This window comes from Cynara cardunculus, assembly GCF_001531365.2.
Source record: "Cynara cardunculus var. scolymus isolate 2C chromosome LG 17, CcrdV1, whole genome shotgun sequence".
In the NCBI taxonomy this organism is placed as follows: Eukaryota; Viridiplantae; Streptophyta; class Magnoliopsida; order Asterales; family Asteraceae; genus Cynara; species Cynara cardunculus.
The window spans coordinates 36,043,985-36,059,103 of NC_037544.1; the positions used below are offsets into that span (position 1 = coordinate 36,043,985).

At 36.1% G+C, this 15,119-nt stretch overlaps 2 protein-coding genes across 2 annotated transcripts; both read right to left on the bottom strand.

Annotated features, from left to right (window-relative positions):
* Positions 1-2,947: 2,947 nt before the first annotated feature.
* LOC112500832 (omega-hydroxypalmitate O-feruloyl transferase) lies at positions 2,948-4,327 on the bottom strand. The gene has a single exon (XM_025104427.1). The coding sequence runs from the start codon at positions 4,325-4,327 to the stop codon at positions 2,948-2,950; it is 1,380 nt and encodes a 459-aa protein (XP_024960195.1).
* A 1,239-nt stretch (positions 4,328-5,566) lies between these two features.
* On the bottom strand, positions 5,567-13,805 carry LOC112500835 (stress response protein NST1-like). Its single transcript, XM_025104429.1, has 3 exons — positions 12,859-13,805; positions 7,419-7,665; positions 5,567-6,384 (listed from the first exon to the last, which is right to left on the bottom strand). Exons 1-3 carry the CDS (start codon positions 13,189-13,191, stop codon positions 5,999-6,001), a joined length of 966 nt encoding a protein of 321 aa, XP_024960197.1. The 5' UTR covers positions 13,192-13,805; the 3' UTR covers positions 5,567-5,998.
* Between the last annotated feature and the right edge of the window lie 1,314 nt (positions 13,806-15,119).

A 15,119-nucleotide genomic window follows, 5' to 3' on the forward strand; every position in this document is an offset into this window, starting at 1 on the left:
TGTTTTTTATATTCAAACAGTGCCACCGTTTAATTTTTTTTTCCCTATAGTTTTTTCTTATAGTCAAATGGTGCCACTGTTTGAAAAAAAAAATTCTAGGTCCATCCCAGAATGGTATGTTCTCAATAGCCTTGAGATGATCATCATAGGGCGATCCTGTATCGACAAATGTTCCCATTAATAATAAAGGACGTTGTTTTCTTTGTTCTTATCTGTTGTTTTATTATTTAATATTTTATACAAATCATTTATTTATTTTTTGCACCGTTGCATGTGTTAAACGTGATTAAATACATGAAATGAATAATTGATCATTCTAAAAAGGGCATCTGAAACTATAAAATATAAAATACTCTGTTATTCTCTTGAATTGGAATAAAGGCAGATGTAAAAGGAAAACGCGTGAATTAGTTCTTATAACCAACACAATTAATATAGAAGTGTGACAGAATCTGATTTCCATCATAAATTAATGGTTACAATATGTAGAAACATATTTTCGAGAACATGAATTTTATCTGATAATTCTCTCTCTCCCTCTCTCTCTCTCTCATATATATATATATATAGAAGAACGATCAAATGAAAACCACTCCAATTTGTAAAAACCGTAAAAACTACTCTCGTCCGTCGTAATCTTATGAATTTCTCTTGTGAAATTGTTTCATATAATACTTTTTTTGATGAAGTTGTTTCATATATGGTTATGAAATTGTTTCATATACTACTTAATGAAATTTTAATGAAACTGTTTCATGTATTTCTCTAAAATTAAAATAATGAAGATGATAATATCCATGATTAACATACTCCACAATAAAAATGATTAATCAACCTCTTATAATTACAAAAATATGAACAAAATGAAAAATTATGATTGGTGGAATGAGGTTTTTACGGTTTTTACAAATTGAGTGGTTTTCATTTGATCGCTCCCCTATATATATATATACTTGGGATCATGTGAGACCAAAGTTTTTTCGTGAGACCCGTAAGACCAATTCTTAACCCTTGGATTAGATCTACAATCTTAATATTCATAATCATAAAATTGCCACAAGATTTCTCAATAATTACAAAATTGCCACCGTGCAATTTTAGACCATTAGATCATTAGCTTATAAAGTTGATCAATGAATATAAATTGGTCTCACGTGAACCCAACCATATATATATATATATATATATATATAAGAGAGAGAGGGGTATGATCTTTTGTTAACCAATTCATTTGTGTTAACTATACAAACTCTCTAGACCAGTACGAATCAATCTAGTACTATAATTCATGGATTCATATGTAATTAATGATTAAGGGCAAAGTAGTAAGGTTATGTTTTGTATTACTTTAATACATTTAAATAAGAGTTACATTACTCCTTGAATTCAATCATTTTGAAATTATCAGTGTGTTGTAAGTTATACCGTTTGTGATTGTTCATAAAGGAATGTATTTTGAGAAATAATCAATAACACTTGAAACAGTCAACATTCTTAATCAAACGAGTTCGTTGTGTTTAGTGTATCGTATAATATGGATGATCAATATGAACATATTAGCAGTCAATATGAATGAGCGTGCACTCAATGTTTAATAATGAATACTGTTCATTGGTGAACATTTGTTCACCAGTCACACATACGTACAAATTCAGGTATGTGTTCACTAATGAACATTTTTTCATGTATGTTATATTTTCATTGGTGAACAATGTTCATAAGCTACCCATATATAACAGTTGTTTATTAATTCACACCATTCGTAAGTTATACATTACATATTAATAAATGAATGAATAATTAAAGTTTGATGTCGGTTTCAAAACGATGGAATAATTACCGGAAAAATAATTAAAGTAGGAATTAAATTAAAGTACATTACTTTTTCATGCAATTTGTCTATCTTAAACTATTTTAAGAAGAGAATTAACGGGGTTTTACATATATGATAATACAATATCAGAGCCAAAAATCTAACATAAGATATAACGTCTAGCCTCCATTTAAAAAGGCGAACTAAAGTTCCACATCGGGTAGACAATCAAAGCGGTTCACATATGCTAACATATTTCCGTTATCGGTTACTGGTTTATTGCTACAAATGCTTTTACACTTGTAAAATTTGCTCCAAATGAAATAAATACCCGAAAAACCAGTCAATAGTACGGAAAATCGAAATTCTTAACATATTTCCGTTATCGGTTAGCACCAAGTACGTTAAAGAAACACATACATTTACTTATAAGAAATAAGTCAATAACACTGTTAACATAAATGACCATTTGTAATTGTCGTAATCGTTTTCTTTCAATTTCTTGGACCCGAAATCAATAAATCTGGGCCTAAACCCCAAGATTACAAAACCACTAAGATGTTAACAGCTACCAGTCGGTAGCTTAAACTTGAAGCTGACGTAATTTACAGACTCACCTTTTAATCTCGATGAAAATACTACTCTCACGGTAGAAGAAAAAGTACTTACTATTTATATCATAAACAAGAATAAGAGGCTCTTTGGCAGTTGCTGAATGGTTTGGTGCAGAATGATTAAGTGATCAGAATGATTAAGAGACTCTTATAATATAGTGCAAAATGAAACATAATTGTTTGGTAATTATTCATAACGAAATTAGGGTGTTAGATGGTTAAGGGAGACCCAAGATACAAAATCATTCAGAGGGTTTTTTGTTTTACAACCAGTAAAGGCAGACTTATTTTTGTCAAACAAGATTCACCTCTTAGCGATTCAGAGACTGCCTCTTAATGAAACTATTAAGAGGTAAACAAACAACCCCTAAGATTGACATTAACAATCTATTCGTTCGTCGTCGATTTTTTTTGGGATAATATAACTTTTAAAATACAAAATGTTTTTATAAATAATCCAATAAAACATAAAAATTATCACAAATTTGTGGTATTTTTTTTTAATTACTAAAATTAAACACTATGTATCCATCAAGCACAATAACTCTTTGAATCTATGGGCAGCAGCCTCAGGCAAGCAAATGCACACCACCATGGCACCACTAGAATCAGCCACCCCTTCAGGAAGGAGAACACACACTTGAGGTGTTGGAGTCAAGTCGATCGGGCCCACGTAAATGGCCCGACCCCACCCGAAATCCGACGACTCGTACATTGAAAACCGGGTCCATTGGGTGATTGTTAACTTCCCTCCAAATTCGAGCTTATTGGGCCGATCCACCTCGACAAAATCTATTGTCGATCTTAAATACTCTTCTGACACCCCTAAACGGGCTTCACGGACCAAACGGGTCACATCTTGGAGCGACCCGTTTATGAGGTTGGACACTGTGCAAGTGGCACAGGCTACACAAACCACGTTCCCGTAAAACCCGTCTTTCAGAGGCGGGTTTTTGAGTTTGGAACGAGCGTTGACCGAAAAGGTCAGACGTAACCCGAAGTCTAGTGGCTTCACGTTGAGCGCTTTGACCCATGACCGCCAGACGTGAGCAGCCATTGCGTCAAATGTGGTGCACCCGAGGCTATCCATGGGTCGAGCAACACTCTTCAAATGGGCTTGGAACTCTCGGCTCAGCCAGTAACACTTTTGAAGCGGTTTCACTTCCCAGAGACTGATAGTCAGGTTTGACCCGTCATCGATCTTCATAAACTCAACATGAGGGTACTTAACCATCGGAGGATCACGAGGCACAAAAATCTCCCGATCCCAACAAGGGTTCGGATCCACCACCAACGAACCCGTTTTCGCGGTCGAGGCCCAAGCCCCAAGAAACTGCATAGCCCCAAGCCCATCACAAATACAATGGCAAATCCTTAACCCAAGGCTAAACCCACCACAACTAAACCTAGTAACCTGGGCTATTAGCAAAGGCATGTCAATAACCTTATAGTTCCCCTCATTCGGAAACTTGTAAACTAAATTGGACCAGGCTGGGTTTGGAACAGTCAGATCACCCAACCGGTCCAATGATAGTTCAGTATGGGCCTGAACCATAAGTGCACCTTGATTAGGCCCAAAAAATACTTCCAACTTTCCATTGTTGGTCCCCCTCAACCTACCCGAAAACGGGTAGTAGGGGACCAGAACCTTCCCAAGGGCATCTTTTAAAATATCCACGACATCGTCGAAAGAACTCCTCGTTGCAGTATAGAAGTAAACAGTAGGGGTGAAAACCCGAGCTCCGATTATGTCGTCAAGATTCGAGAGATATAGGGTATCTCCATCCTGAGCTTGGATCGGCCCTTCAGGGAGGACCGAAAAAGCTCGGTCTATTGAGATGGGGATAAGGAGATCGGGAAAATGGCGCTCCTGAACCCATGACGACGAGAATGGAGCCATTAGAAAGTAAAGGGTAGAAGCATGGAAATGGCATTTGTAAGCAATTTTGTGCAAGATAATAGGGGGTTAATGGAAAAGCATGCCAAGATGTTGAGCTACAAATAAATAGGGGTTTCAAATGGTAGGTGAGGAAGAATGTTTGCATGATTGATGGGTACAAAGAGAGTTTGTTTGAAACATGTAAATTGTAATCTTGAATTTGATATATAGGGTATCCAAAATTATGATTACAAAAATCGTGAGAGGGGTAAATTGGTCATTTCACCAAAAAATCGGAAAACTTGCCACCACCCGCCACCATCCTCACCAACCGAACTCGGTGAGTCAAGGCCACTCTCCAAGCCTGTCACCGCCGTCTCTACCACCATTTACACTACATGACCAAACTCAGTGAGTCAAGTGACTTCCTCCACCTTGTTACCGCCATCTCTACCACTATTTACACTACATGACTCGACCAAAGTCAGTGAGTCAAGTGACTCTCTCCATCCTGTGTACCACTATGGCAAATGTGACCTCCGTCAACCACCTAGATCACTGCCACCTTGTTGCCACCCTCGACTGCCACTGGCATCAACCTCTACATAGACAGCAACCACCCTCTACCACCATTGACATCAACCCAAACATAGGCAACAAAAGCATCACCACCAACAACTGCCGTCTTGCTGCCACCCTCTACCGCCATTGATATCAACCTCTACATGGGCAGCAAAAGCATCACCACCATCAGCCGCCATCTTGTTGCCACCCTCTACCACCACTGATTTCAGCCTCTACATGAGCTGCAACCACCCACCACCACCACCACCACCATTGACATCATCAAACCCTACATGGGCAGCACAAGCATCGCCACCAATTACCACCCTCTACCACCATCCTCTACATGGACTGCAACCACCCTCTACCACCATTGGGATCAACCTCTACATGGGCAGCAAAGGCATCACCACTAGCAACTAACCTCAACAAAAAAAGCCATCTTGTTGTACATTTAGGGCACATAAAAGTAAGGGTACGTTCAAATGAAAACCGTAAATATTTTGGGAATCTGAGAACCAGCTAGCCACAAATTATTCATTATGAATAATGAAAATGCATGATATTCATCATGAATAATTCATGATATAGTTGGTTCCAAGCTTCTCAAAGATATTTACGGTTTTTATTTGAACCTGCCCCATAAAAAGTAATCATAAACTCAAGGAAGAACAAGAAACAACGCTACGGAATCTCCAAAATGGCAAATTCTGCTATAAATACACCATTTAATAAAGAATACCGACTTCTGGAACACGATCATTATGCTATTAAACAGATCGATTTCAAGTCAATATAACTCAAAACGATGAAATTTAACGACCAATACCGTCACAAACTCCCCCACTTCACATAACCGACTAAAAGAAAATGAAGGAAATCATCACCATCCAAAGTTTACTAACATATGAGCAAAAACAGAAACTAAAATTCAAGATTATCGTCCACGGGTGTTCTAATGTAAACCCCAAAGGGAGGTCCGTAAAAACCCTAAAAGTTCTTTTTGAAGTAAAATTTCAAAGTGAACTGTAAATGTCGTTGCTATGTGAAGATGCGATCTCAAAATGGAACCAAGATACGGAGGTTTATTGTGCATTTCACAGCATATATCATAATCTGTTCAGAACCTTACCGAACAGGCTGTTGGTTGTAGTGGTTCTTCTCCTTCTTCTTGGCGGCAGCAAGCCTAGCACTCCTGGCGGCGGCCTCACTGGCGGCAGCTCTGGCGGCAGCATCCATTTCCTTGCTGGATTTCTTCTTTTTCATTGAAGCCATTTTCTTGATCTTCTCTTTGACGTCAAGTTCAGACAACTCTTCAGCCTTTTCTGATCCAGCAGCTTCAGATGAATTCCCAGTTTCTTGTTCATTCGAGAGTTTTTGTTGTTCTTTGGCATCTTTAGAAGACTTCTCCTTCTTCTTCTTCTTTTTAGCAGTTTTGCTCTCACCACCTGCAACGGTTTTGTCTTTCTTCTCCGGATCTCCGTTTTGATTCTCTACCTTCTCTGGTGCAGCACCTGATAAGCCGATTCGTGAAGATAGTACAATAAATTGAAAACAAAAAAAGCCCTCGTATGATTGAAAAAAGAACTTATTCTTGCAAAATGTAGGGTCTTTTGGGCATTTCCAAAATAAAGATGGAAGTTTATGACAAAGAGTTGAAGTACATAGCCGGTCTCTGAAAAGAAGGCAGAAGTTTGATCTAATCAACGAAGTTGCGCTTGTAAGCAAACAGGACGGATGGGACTGAGTGAGATAGGCAGGTGAAAGAATTGTGGAAGGTTCTCAAGTTTTAATTTGACATGGGTAGTTTAGTAATTTACCTATCTTGTCCCATTCCCCTGGTTTTTCTTCGAGCACGTTTATCTCGATCTCGAGCTTAATAATTAGAACTTGTTTAACTTAACGAGTCGATCTTCATAACACCAATGTTCAACTTGGCTCGTTCCAAACTCGATTTAAACTTTTTGAGTCGAGCCGAACCGGGCCATTCGATCAAACATTTTTTCGAGCCAAGCATGCTCATATGTTCGTAAATCAAAGAATAAAGATATAGAAGTTATCAACCTCGAATCTTTAAAAGAGTTAACTGATCGTGAGTTTTTAGCCCATAAACAAGCACCGAGCATCGAACTCGATAATTCAAAAACTATTCGAGCTCGAGCACGATCCCTATATTGAAAAAGTTATCCTGAGCCCAACTTGAATAACCTACTACTCGACTCGACTAGTTTACACCCGTAGTGAGGAGGGTCTTCATGGAAATAGCCGCTGCACTTTGAGGTAGAGATCAGGTACGCATACTAGACTCGTTTGGTTTGGTATGTCAACATTGCCTCAAGTTTAGAGATGCACATGGCCCGGGCCTTCCAACCCCAATTTTTACTGAGTGAAAAAGACCATGTTTTTTCAGGAACAAAACGGAGTTTGGGGTTGAAAGAGGGTCCTTCGATCAGGCTTTTTGGGGGTTTTCTAGGCTGGGCTTGGCTTTTTTTGTGCATCTCTAATTAAGTTGTTTGATTTTTCTATGTGAAAAATGGTACTAGCTTACCTCGAGTGTCTTCTTGGCTATTGCTCTCGTTCAAACCCAATTCTGCAAGCACTGCTTCAAGTTCAGCAAGCTCCTTTTTCTTCAGTTCCTTCTTCGAAAGCTGCCTGTCTGCGTCCTTAGGAGGCAACACTTCAGCAGGCTTTTCGACAGCCACCTTCTTTTCTTCTGATACTTCTGGTTCATGATCATTTTCATCATCGTTATCATCATCAATTTCATCAAGACCTTCTTCTTCACTTTCACTTTCCTGCAAAACAGATTCAGGCGAAATATAAACCAAATGATTTGCAACATGAATGAGAAAGACTGCATACAAATACTTCCCTCCCCAACCCTTGCAAAGCTGAAGAGCCATACGCATCAGGATGGCCTTTTGGTCAACCAAATAATGTTTCTTAAAGACAGAATCGTAAGTGACGAAAAATTTGAGGGGGGGTTGGTTTGATGGAATGATTTCGAGGGATTTGGATTTGAAATCTTTGAAGTGTTTGGAATTAAATTCCATTTTTTTATAAGTAACTTATAAAAACAAATTATAAATAATTATAAATAATTAAATTATTTTTTTATTAATTGATTATTATAAGACAAATGTTTACAACATATTTTAAAACATTATTATACACAAATCCTACGAAATCCCACGAAATACCAACAACCCCTATGGGATTTCTAAATCCCATGTTTGTGGGATTTATATGAAATCCCAGGATTTCAAATCCAAACAATCTTCAAACCGAACATGATTGGAATGGAATTGAATTCCAAAGCCTATCCAATCCTACAAACCAAATGAGACCTTAAAGAAATTGGAGTTAAATTTGGAGAATAATTGGGAACCCATTACCACATAGAGAGTAAGAGAGGGTATCCCCTAGATGCAAATAACATGATAAACCAATGACTTGCTCGCTTCAAATAGATCAATGCCTGTATTCTTTACTCTTTCTTCAAAACCATAATGAGTATGAACATGAAAAAAATGGACAAATAAGAGATGCAAAATCATAAGAAACTAATGGCAGGGCATATTGAAGACACAAAGGAACAGAGCACTGAACGTGTCCCAACCAAACCTATTGAAAGTATTACTCCCTCCGTCCAAAATATATGTCCACAATGAAAAAAGCACGCAGTTTTAGAAATGTGTACACATTACACTTTTTGATTGACTAAATGACAAATTCATCCTCAATAATAGAGAGTAATGAATTTCTTAAATCTCATAATTAGGAGTAGATTTGAAAACTAGGCACTTACTTTTGAAAGGGTACACTTATTTTGGGACAGCCAAAAATAGAAATGTGGATACTAGTTGGTCGTCTTCTTTGATGATTACTACAAAAGGGAACACAAAATTAACAGCCTATCGATACTCTCTTGTAAGTGATAAAGTAATGCCCAACAACCTTAGGATAAGAACATTTTTAAAATTAAAGCCATGTAATGAAGAAGTACACCACATGATAATAGTTTCCATGTTTGCACCCATTTGGAATTAAGTATTGCCTAATGATTTCTACAAAGTTCATCATCATCATACCGTTATTATTCAAAAAAGACAAAGTGGTCTCAGTTCCCTAACACTACATATGTACCCTCTTATTTGCCGACTCAACCGGCAAATAAAGACTAGGCCCGAGCCACCTCCCCATACCTGTTTGTTAGCAGCTTAATGAGCTTAATGGGCTCACTGCTTATTCAGCCAGCTATACATAACTCTTTGGTAGTGGCTTAATGATATAGAAAGTGAATTAATCAGTAAGCTTCTAGGGGGAGCTTTATGCAGAAAGCCAGGTTTTTTTTTCCAAACCTGCCCCTCCCAATTAAAAGACTCCGTCTATGAAAAACCCCTCCCAAACAAAAATCTTTCTAATCTATACAGACAGATTAATCCACATAGGCAAATTCCATACAGAACTTAATGGAAAACCAACTAAACAGCCTCTTAGAGTCTCCTCAGGGCCACTTAGGATTTTCCTTGCTGTTATCTTCAGAGTCAAGGTGGATGCAAGTTAGCCGGGACAACCAAGTTGTCAAAAAAACATGGACCCTCATTTGCTTGGAATTATTTTTGTTGTATACGAGGCTTAACATCTAGGCAACCAATTCAGAAACCATTAGTGAGAATTTTTAGAACATTTATAAGACAAGCAAGGAGAACATAATTAACAGTATTATTTGAATCAATTGAATGAAGAAAGTAAAGACTTAGAACAATAGGCATATAAAAGTTTTAATGATCATGTTTACATGCTCTAAAAATTATTAAATTTTACATATTAAATGAACCACATATACATCATATTAACCCCAATTTAGGTGATTAACTGCTAGAAATCGACTCAAAATCCATTTAACACTTTTTAGAACACTAGTGCCACCAACGGAATCCATCAATTACTTTTGCCATAGGTTGTATTTCTAGAACTTCTAAAATGATAAGAGAATCAAATGGATTCTGGTGTTTGAATCACATTAGAAAATAAATCAAGTATAATAAGCTGAAATTGTAGAAGCTGAAAACTAAGAACAAATATTTCAATTTTGAATCTGAATAATTTTAAATCAATATCATAATGGATATTAATATCAATTTGTTCCATCTCCAAATAAGTGTTTCTTATCTTATCGTGGCTTATAATATAGAATAATTGGGATAAAGTGAAAGATAATTTTGTTGCTCCAAAAGCTTCCAATATGTCAAACAAATGTTGCCAATCGCAAAATTTGAACACAAGATCTTTGGTTGGTAAATCTAGTGAATTGTCAATCTAGGCATCTTTTTGGGGCCAGTCGATTGTTTTAACTTTTAACCAAGGAAAGAATTGTACCTTAACCAAGAAGTTCACACTGGTATGTAATCTATGATCAAGAAAAACAAAATGCCACTCCCTTAGTATCAAAATATATGTCCACAATAAAAAAGACACAGTTTTTTAGGAATGTGTAACTGTTACATTTTTTTAATTAACTAAATGACAATAAAAGGGTGTGAATTTCACCATCTCATAATCAAGGATAACTGGAAAGTAAGCACTTAGAAAGTGAACACTTATTTTGGGACAAACTAAATGGAAACAAGAACGGTTATTTTGGGAGGGAGTGTTAAGGAATCCCAAATGAACCAATAACAATCCCTTGTATGCAACTTTTGGTGTTCCCTAAAACTTCGTTTTACACTCAAGCTCAAGCACTCTCCCAAAAAGAGGTCGTGGACCCAAATCTACTCGCTTTATTGGTAAAGATGAGTATCATGAACGTATTAAGGAAGGGAATGTTGCAATAATATGGGACATCCCAAAATGGAACTTATCACTCAACAATAGTTGTAACACGGGGTATGTATGGCCGAAAATAATGAGAAACACAATTAGTCTTGAAACTTAATCAACTGATCTATAAGTACCTCAATTTACCACAAAAGAATTACCATCGGGAAAAAATTGAAGACCTCAAAATCATTTAACCGAGCCACCTCCTGCTACTAATTCACACACAAAAGTCAGCAACATCCGAAGCAATGTTGATAAAGAATTTATCTTCTATGGATTAGCATAGGGTATATTGAGTCCTGTTCCTATTTAATTAATGGCTATTAAAATACTAATATTGGTTCTCGAAAAGTTACCTCCTGTAGTTACTCACATTGAGAATAAAAGATTTCCTTTTTGTCAATGAGAACGGAAATATACTATTATCATGAGCAGGGCGAAGAAATGATCAGAAGGAACTCACGTATTAAGATGAGCCAAATGACTCTTATTTTCACTAATTAAGGTCTTTCAATTATTTCCATTTTCACCAATGCTAATTCTATGGTCTTTCAATTCCCAATTTCCAACCCTGTGTTCATCTGACTAACACAATTGACTGTTGATAAGAATATACTATACACAACTATCATATAAACTCAAGCTCCTATTTTTGTGTACAAAATAATAAAACTAAGGGGCCGTTTACCAAACGCTTACAAGGTAAGCATTTGGCGGTTGTCACTTACCTTACCGGGTGAGCATGGCAAGAACTGAGAACCTTATCTGGTAAGAGGCATAGCAAGGACTGAGAATCTTATCCGGTAAGTGAGGGAGAAGACTCTTACGTGGTAAGCCCTTACTTACCAGGTAAAATATGCTTACCAATAATCCATTTTGATGGCTGAGAATGTTAACTGATAAAATAAGTGAGGGTGGTGACTCTTGGTGTTGGTGGTAAGTGTACCCAATAAGTGTTTGGTAAACGGCCCCTAAGAGTTTGGTAAACGACCCCTAAGAGTGCACAAATCTTCATACTAAAAACAACCATCCGTGTAAAAATATGACCATACAGCATACAAATCTACCTAATCAGTAAGAACATTTGATGCACAAAGCAGAAAAGGAAGAATGTTCATTTAAGATATATGTAAATACTAAGCCTGTAAATAAGTATTATAAAACCTGTTTAATTTAGAAATCATGAGATTACCAAGTCTAAAGAATGTTTAGGAAACAAAAAGAAATTACAAGAATCCTTCATTTAGAAATAAAGTAAAATTTAAGCCAGCATATAATGACAAACACTAATAAATCCCAGTTAGCTTATAAATGATGTAAATTACCAACTATGCATATAATAAGATGCATTTATAAATAAACTTTTATTAGAAGTAATGTAAATAACCATGCAAAATGTCTTAACTTAGAGATAATGTAAACTGAAATGACAACACTAAAAAAAGGGTCATTTAGGGAAATGACCTTAAAATGAGTTCTTAATTAAATTCATGACCTCCTGGCCTATTAAAGAAAAAATGGCTTTATACTTGTGAGAAGGTCATGGATTTAATAAAAAAATCTCAGTTAAGGTTATATACCTAAAAATCTCAAAAAATCATCACTATCCTTTGTATACCCAGTAATCTTGCATAAATTCAAACCTAACCTTTATAGAACACAAGACAGCATTCGACTAACAAGATTCCAATCCACACAACATTCACATCCATTTTGAACAAGTGTGAGACAGTTGAAACAGACATCAAGATGAATTGTAATGAAACAGACAATTGTACAGAACCATAATTAGCATCTAATGTAATCCCATAATCCATGATTAAATAGGTTAATAGCAACTAGAAATTTTATAGTAACAGTTTAGAGAAACAGGGTCAGGTTCTAGGGAAAACCGCAACAAAAATGAAAAACCAAGGGACTAGCTTGTAACAGTTCATCTAGATGGTATGAACATTTGCATACAAGTGAATATGTAAGCAATTTGTCCGGTATGCAAATGTGCACAAAAACCAAGAAACAGCAATTACTTATATGAACGTTATCGTCTCACTTTTTCATTTTTTGGGTTTTCCTTGAACCTCCCTCTAGAAACACAATATAGAAAACTGTAGATGCAAATGCAGTAAAGATGAGAAACTATAAGGATGCTTTCAGGGGTTCCTCACCTCCACCGGAGTCTCATATCCCTTCACCTTATCTTGCTGGTCTCCGCCACCAGCTCCCCAAACAGACGGCGGAGGAGCAGTGGTTGCATAGTAATCATCATCATCTTCATCATCCACATCTGCCCATGACTTCACCGTTAATGGTGCCGGAGCCCAGAAAACCTGCTCCTCCTCTCCCTCCTTATCCATCCCCTTCTTCGAACTACCACCCTTCCTCGAAGAACCCTGCTCTTTATCCGACTTCTTCTTCTTCTTCAAGCTTCCAAGAGCAGCAAAAACATTCGAGCTGCTAATCGCTATTGAATCATCCTTCCTATTTCCACCTCCAGCCATTTCTATATCCAACAACTCAAATCTCAAATCGAAAACTTAACAGGTCGAAATATCAAGTTCTCGAAAACTTAAGGATTTAATTTGAAAACAGATACACTTATATATGTATGTATATATATACTTATACACACACAAAAGTGAACCTGAACAAGTATTTCAAACGATCGATTTAGTTCTAACCGGTATCGTCAAAATCAAAATCTTACAGCAAACAAACCCTAGTACCAATTAAACTGAACCAAAACTTCAAACTAAGATGCGGATAAGATTTAACACAGAACAATAACGTTTCGTTTGGGGATTTGACCAGATAAACGATCCTCAAAATCAAGCAACAAAACTCAACCAAATTGAACGGGAAAACAAAAAAACAAGAATTAGGATTCGATTAACGCAAACAACAATAATCTGGAGCAAACAAGATCAATGATCTCTTCTCCTCCTCCTTTCCCAAATCGACTAGAATTGACTTGTGTGATAGAAATGATAAGGTTTTTGCAAGAATTTAATGGAATTTCAAACGGCAAAGTCACACAATAATGGTGTGTGATGAAGGGGATCTGGTGGGTTCAGGGTCTGAATTAGGGTTCGGATGACGATGAGCTGCTGCTATGGAAATTGAGGTGTTTAGGTTTCATTTTGGTTTGTTTTTATGTGTGTTCACTATGGGTTTCAGTTTTTTAGCATCTGTCAATCTAGACCGTTTATTTGAGACAACGGCTGAGATGAAGCCATGTGTCTGATTTTTAGATATTGCTTTTTTTTTAGGATATGATAATGCACCATCTTTGAAATATATTAATCATTTAAATTGATTAATATGTATTTAATATTAACCAATTAATTATAGATTTATGATCATGTGAGACAAGGATGTTTTCGTAAGCTACGTGAGATACGATTTTTATATTTGAAACTTTATGTTAACAGTGTTTTGCCGTGAAGATTCGGGTTTTTTTTACCTTCACAACATTTTGTTATGAAGTTTTAAGTGTAAAAATATTATCTCACGTGTCTTATGAAACCAGTCTTCTCTCATGTGAACCCAACCCATTAATTATATGTGAACATAATGATGAGAATGTAAATAATTTAATTTTCAGATTATTTCAAAATTAAAATTTTGTAATTAGATTTTTTCAAAAAAAAGAGGGGGGCATAACTTTTATTTATAGTTACAAGCAAATGATCGTATGAGAAGGAAAATTAAGCTGAGAAGTGTAATAAGAGATCTGAATTCTTGATATTTTTAATCACATACCCACTTATGAATTATGCTTTAGAAGGTAATTAATTATATACATCTCGGTATCCCTCATCAGTGTTGACATTCGATTAAAATTAATCTAAGTATGGAAATCTCTTCTTACGCTTTTCACTATAATTTTCCTTCTTATAGAAACTCAACCTATACTTCTATCTCGAGTTTTAACACAAACGCTACTAAAAGCATCTCCAACAATTATGCAGTATTTTATCTAAGATAAAGTAGGGATTGCTTATTTAAAACAACTTATGTTTTTTTTGTAAAAGTGTTTATTAACTTATGTTGTATCAAATCGGAGTTAAATAAAACATGGTTAAAATTGTAAACTGGTAATAAGCAGTTTTTCATAAGTCATGAAGGATTAACTTATCAAAAACAGCTTATTACCGATTTGGCACCGGTATAAACAGTTTTTTTTCTTATCCAAACACCAGAAAACAACTTATCACCGGTAACAGACTGAAATAAGTTAAAAACAGCTTTTTTAAGCAATCTCAAACACCCCCTAAAAGTCAAAATCTCTAAAAAAAGAATCCAACACCAACAGCTACTCTATTTTAGTAATTATAACATTAACTATATTATTAATTATAAGCGTCCGGTTCGGCTATTTTCCAAACCAGACAAAACCGTCAAACCACCAAAAACGGTCCGATTTGAC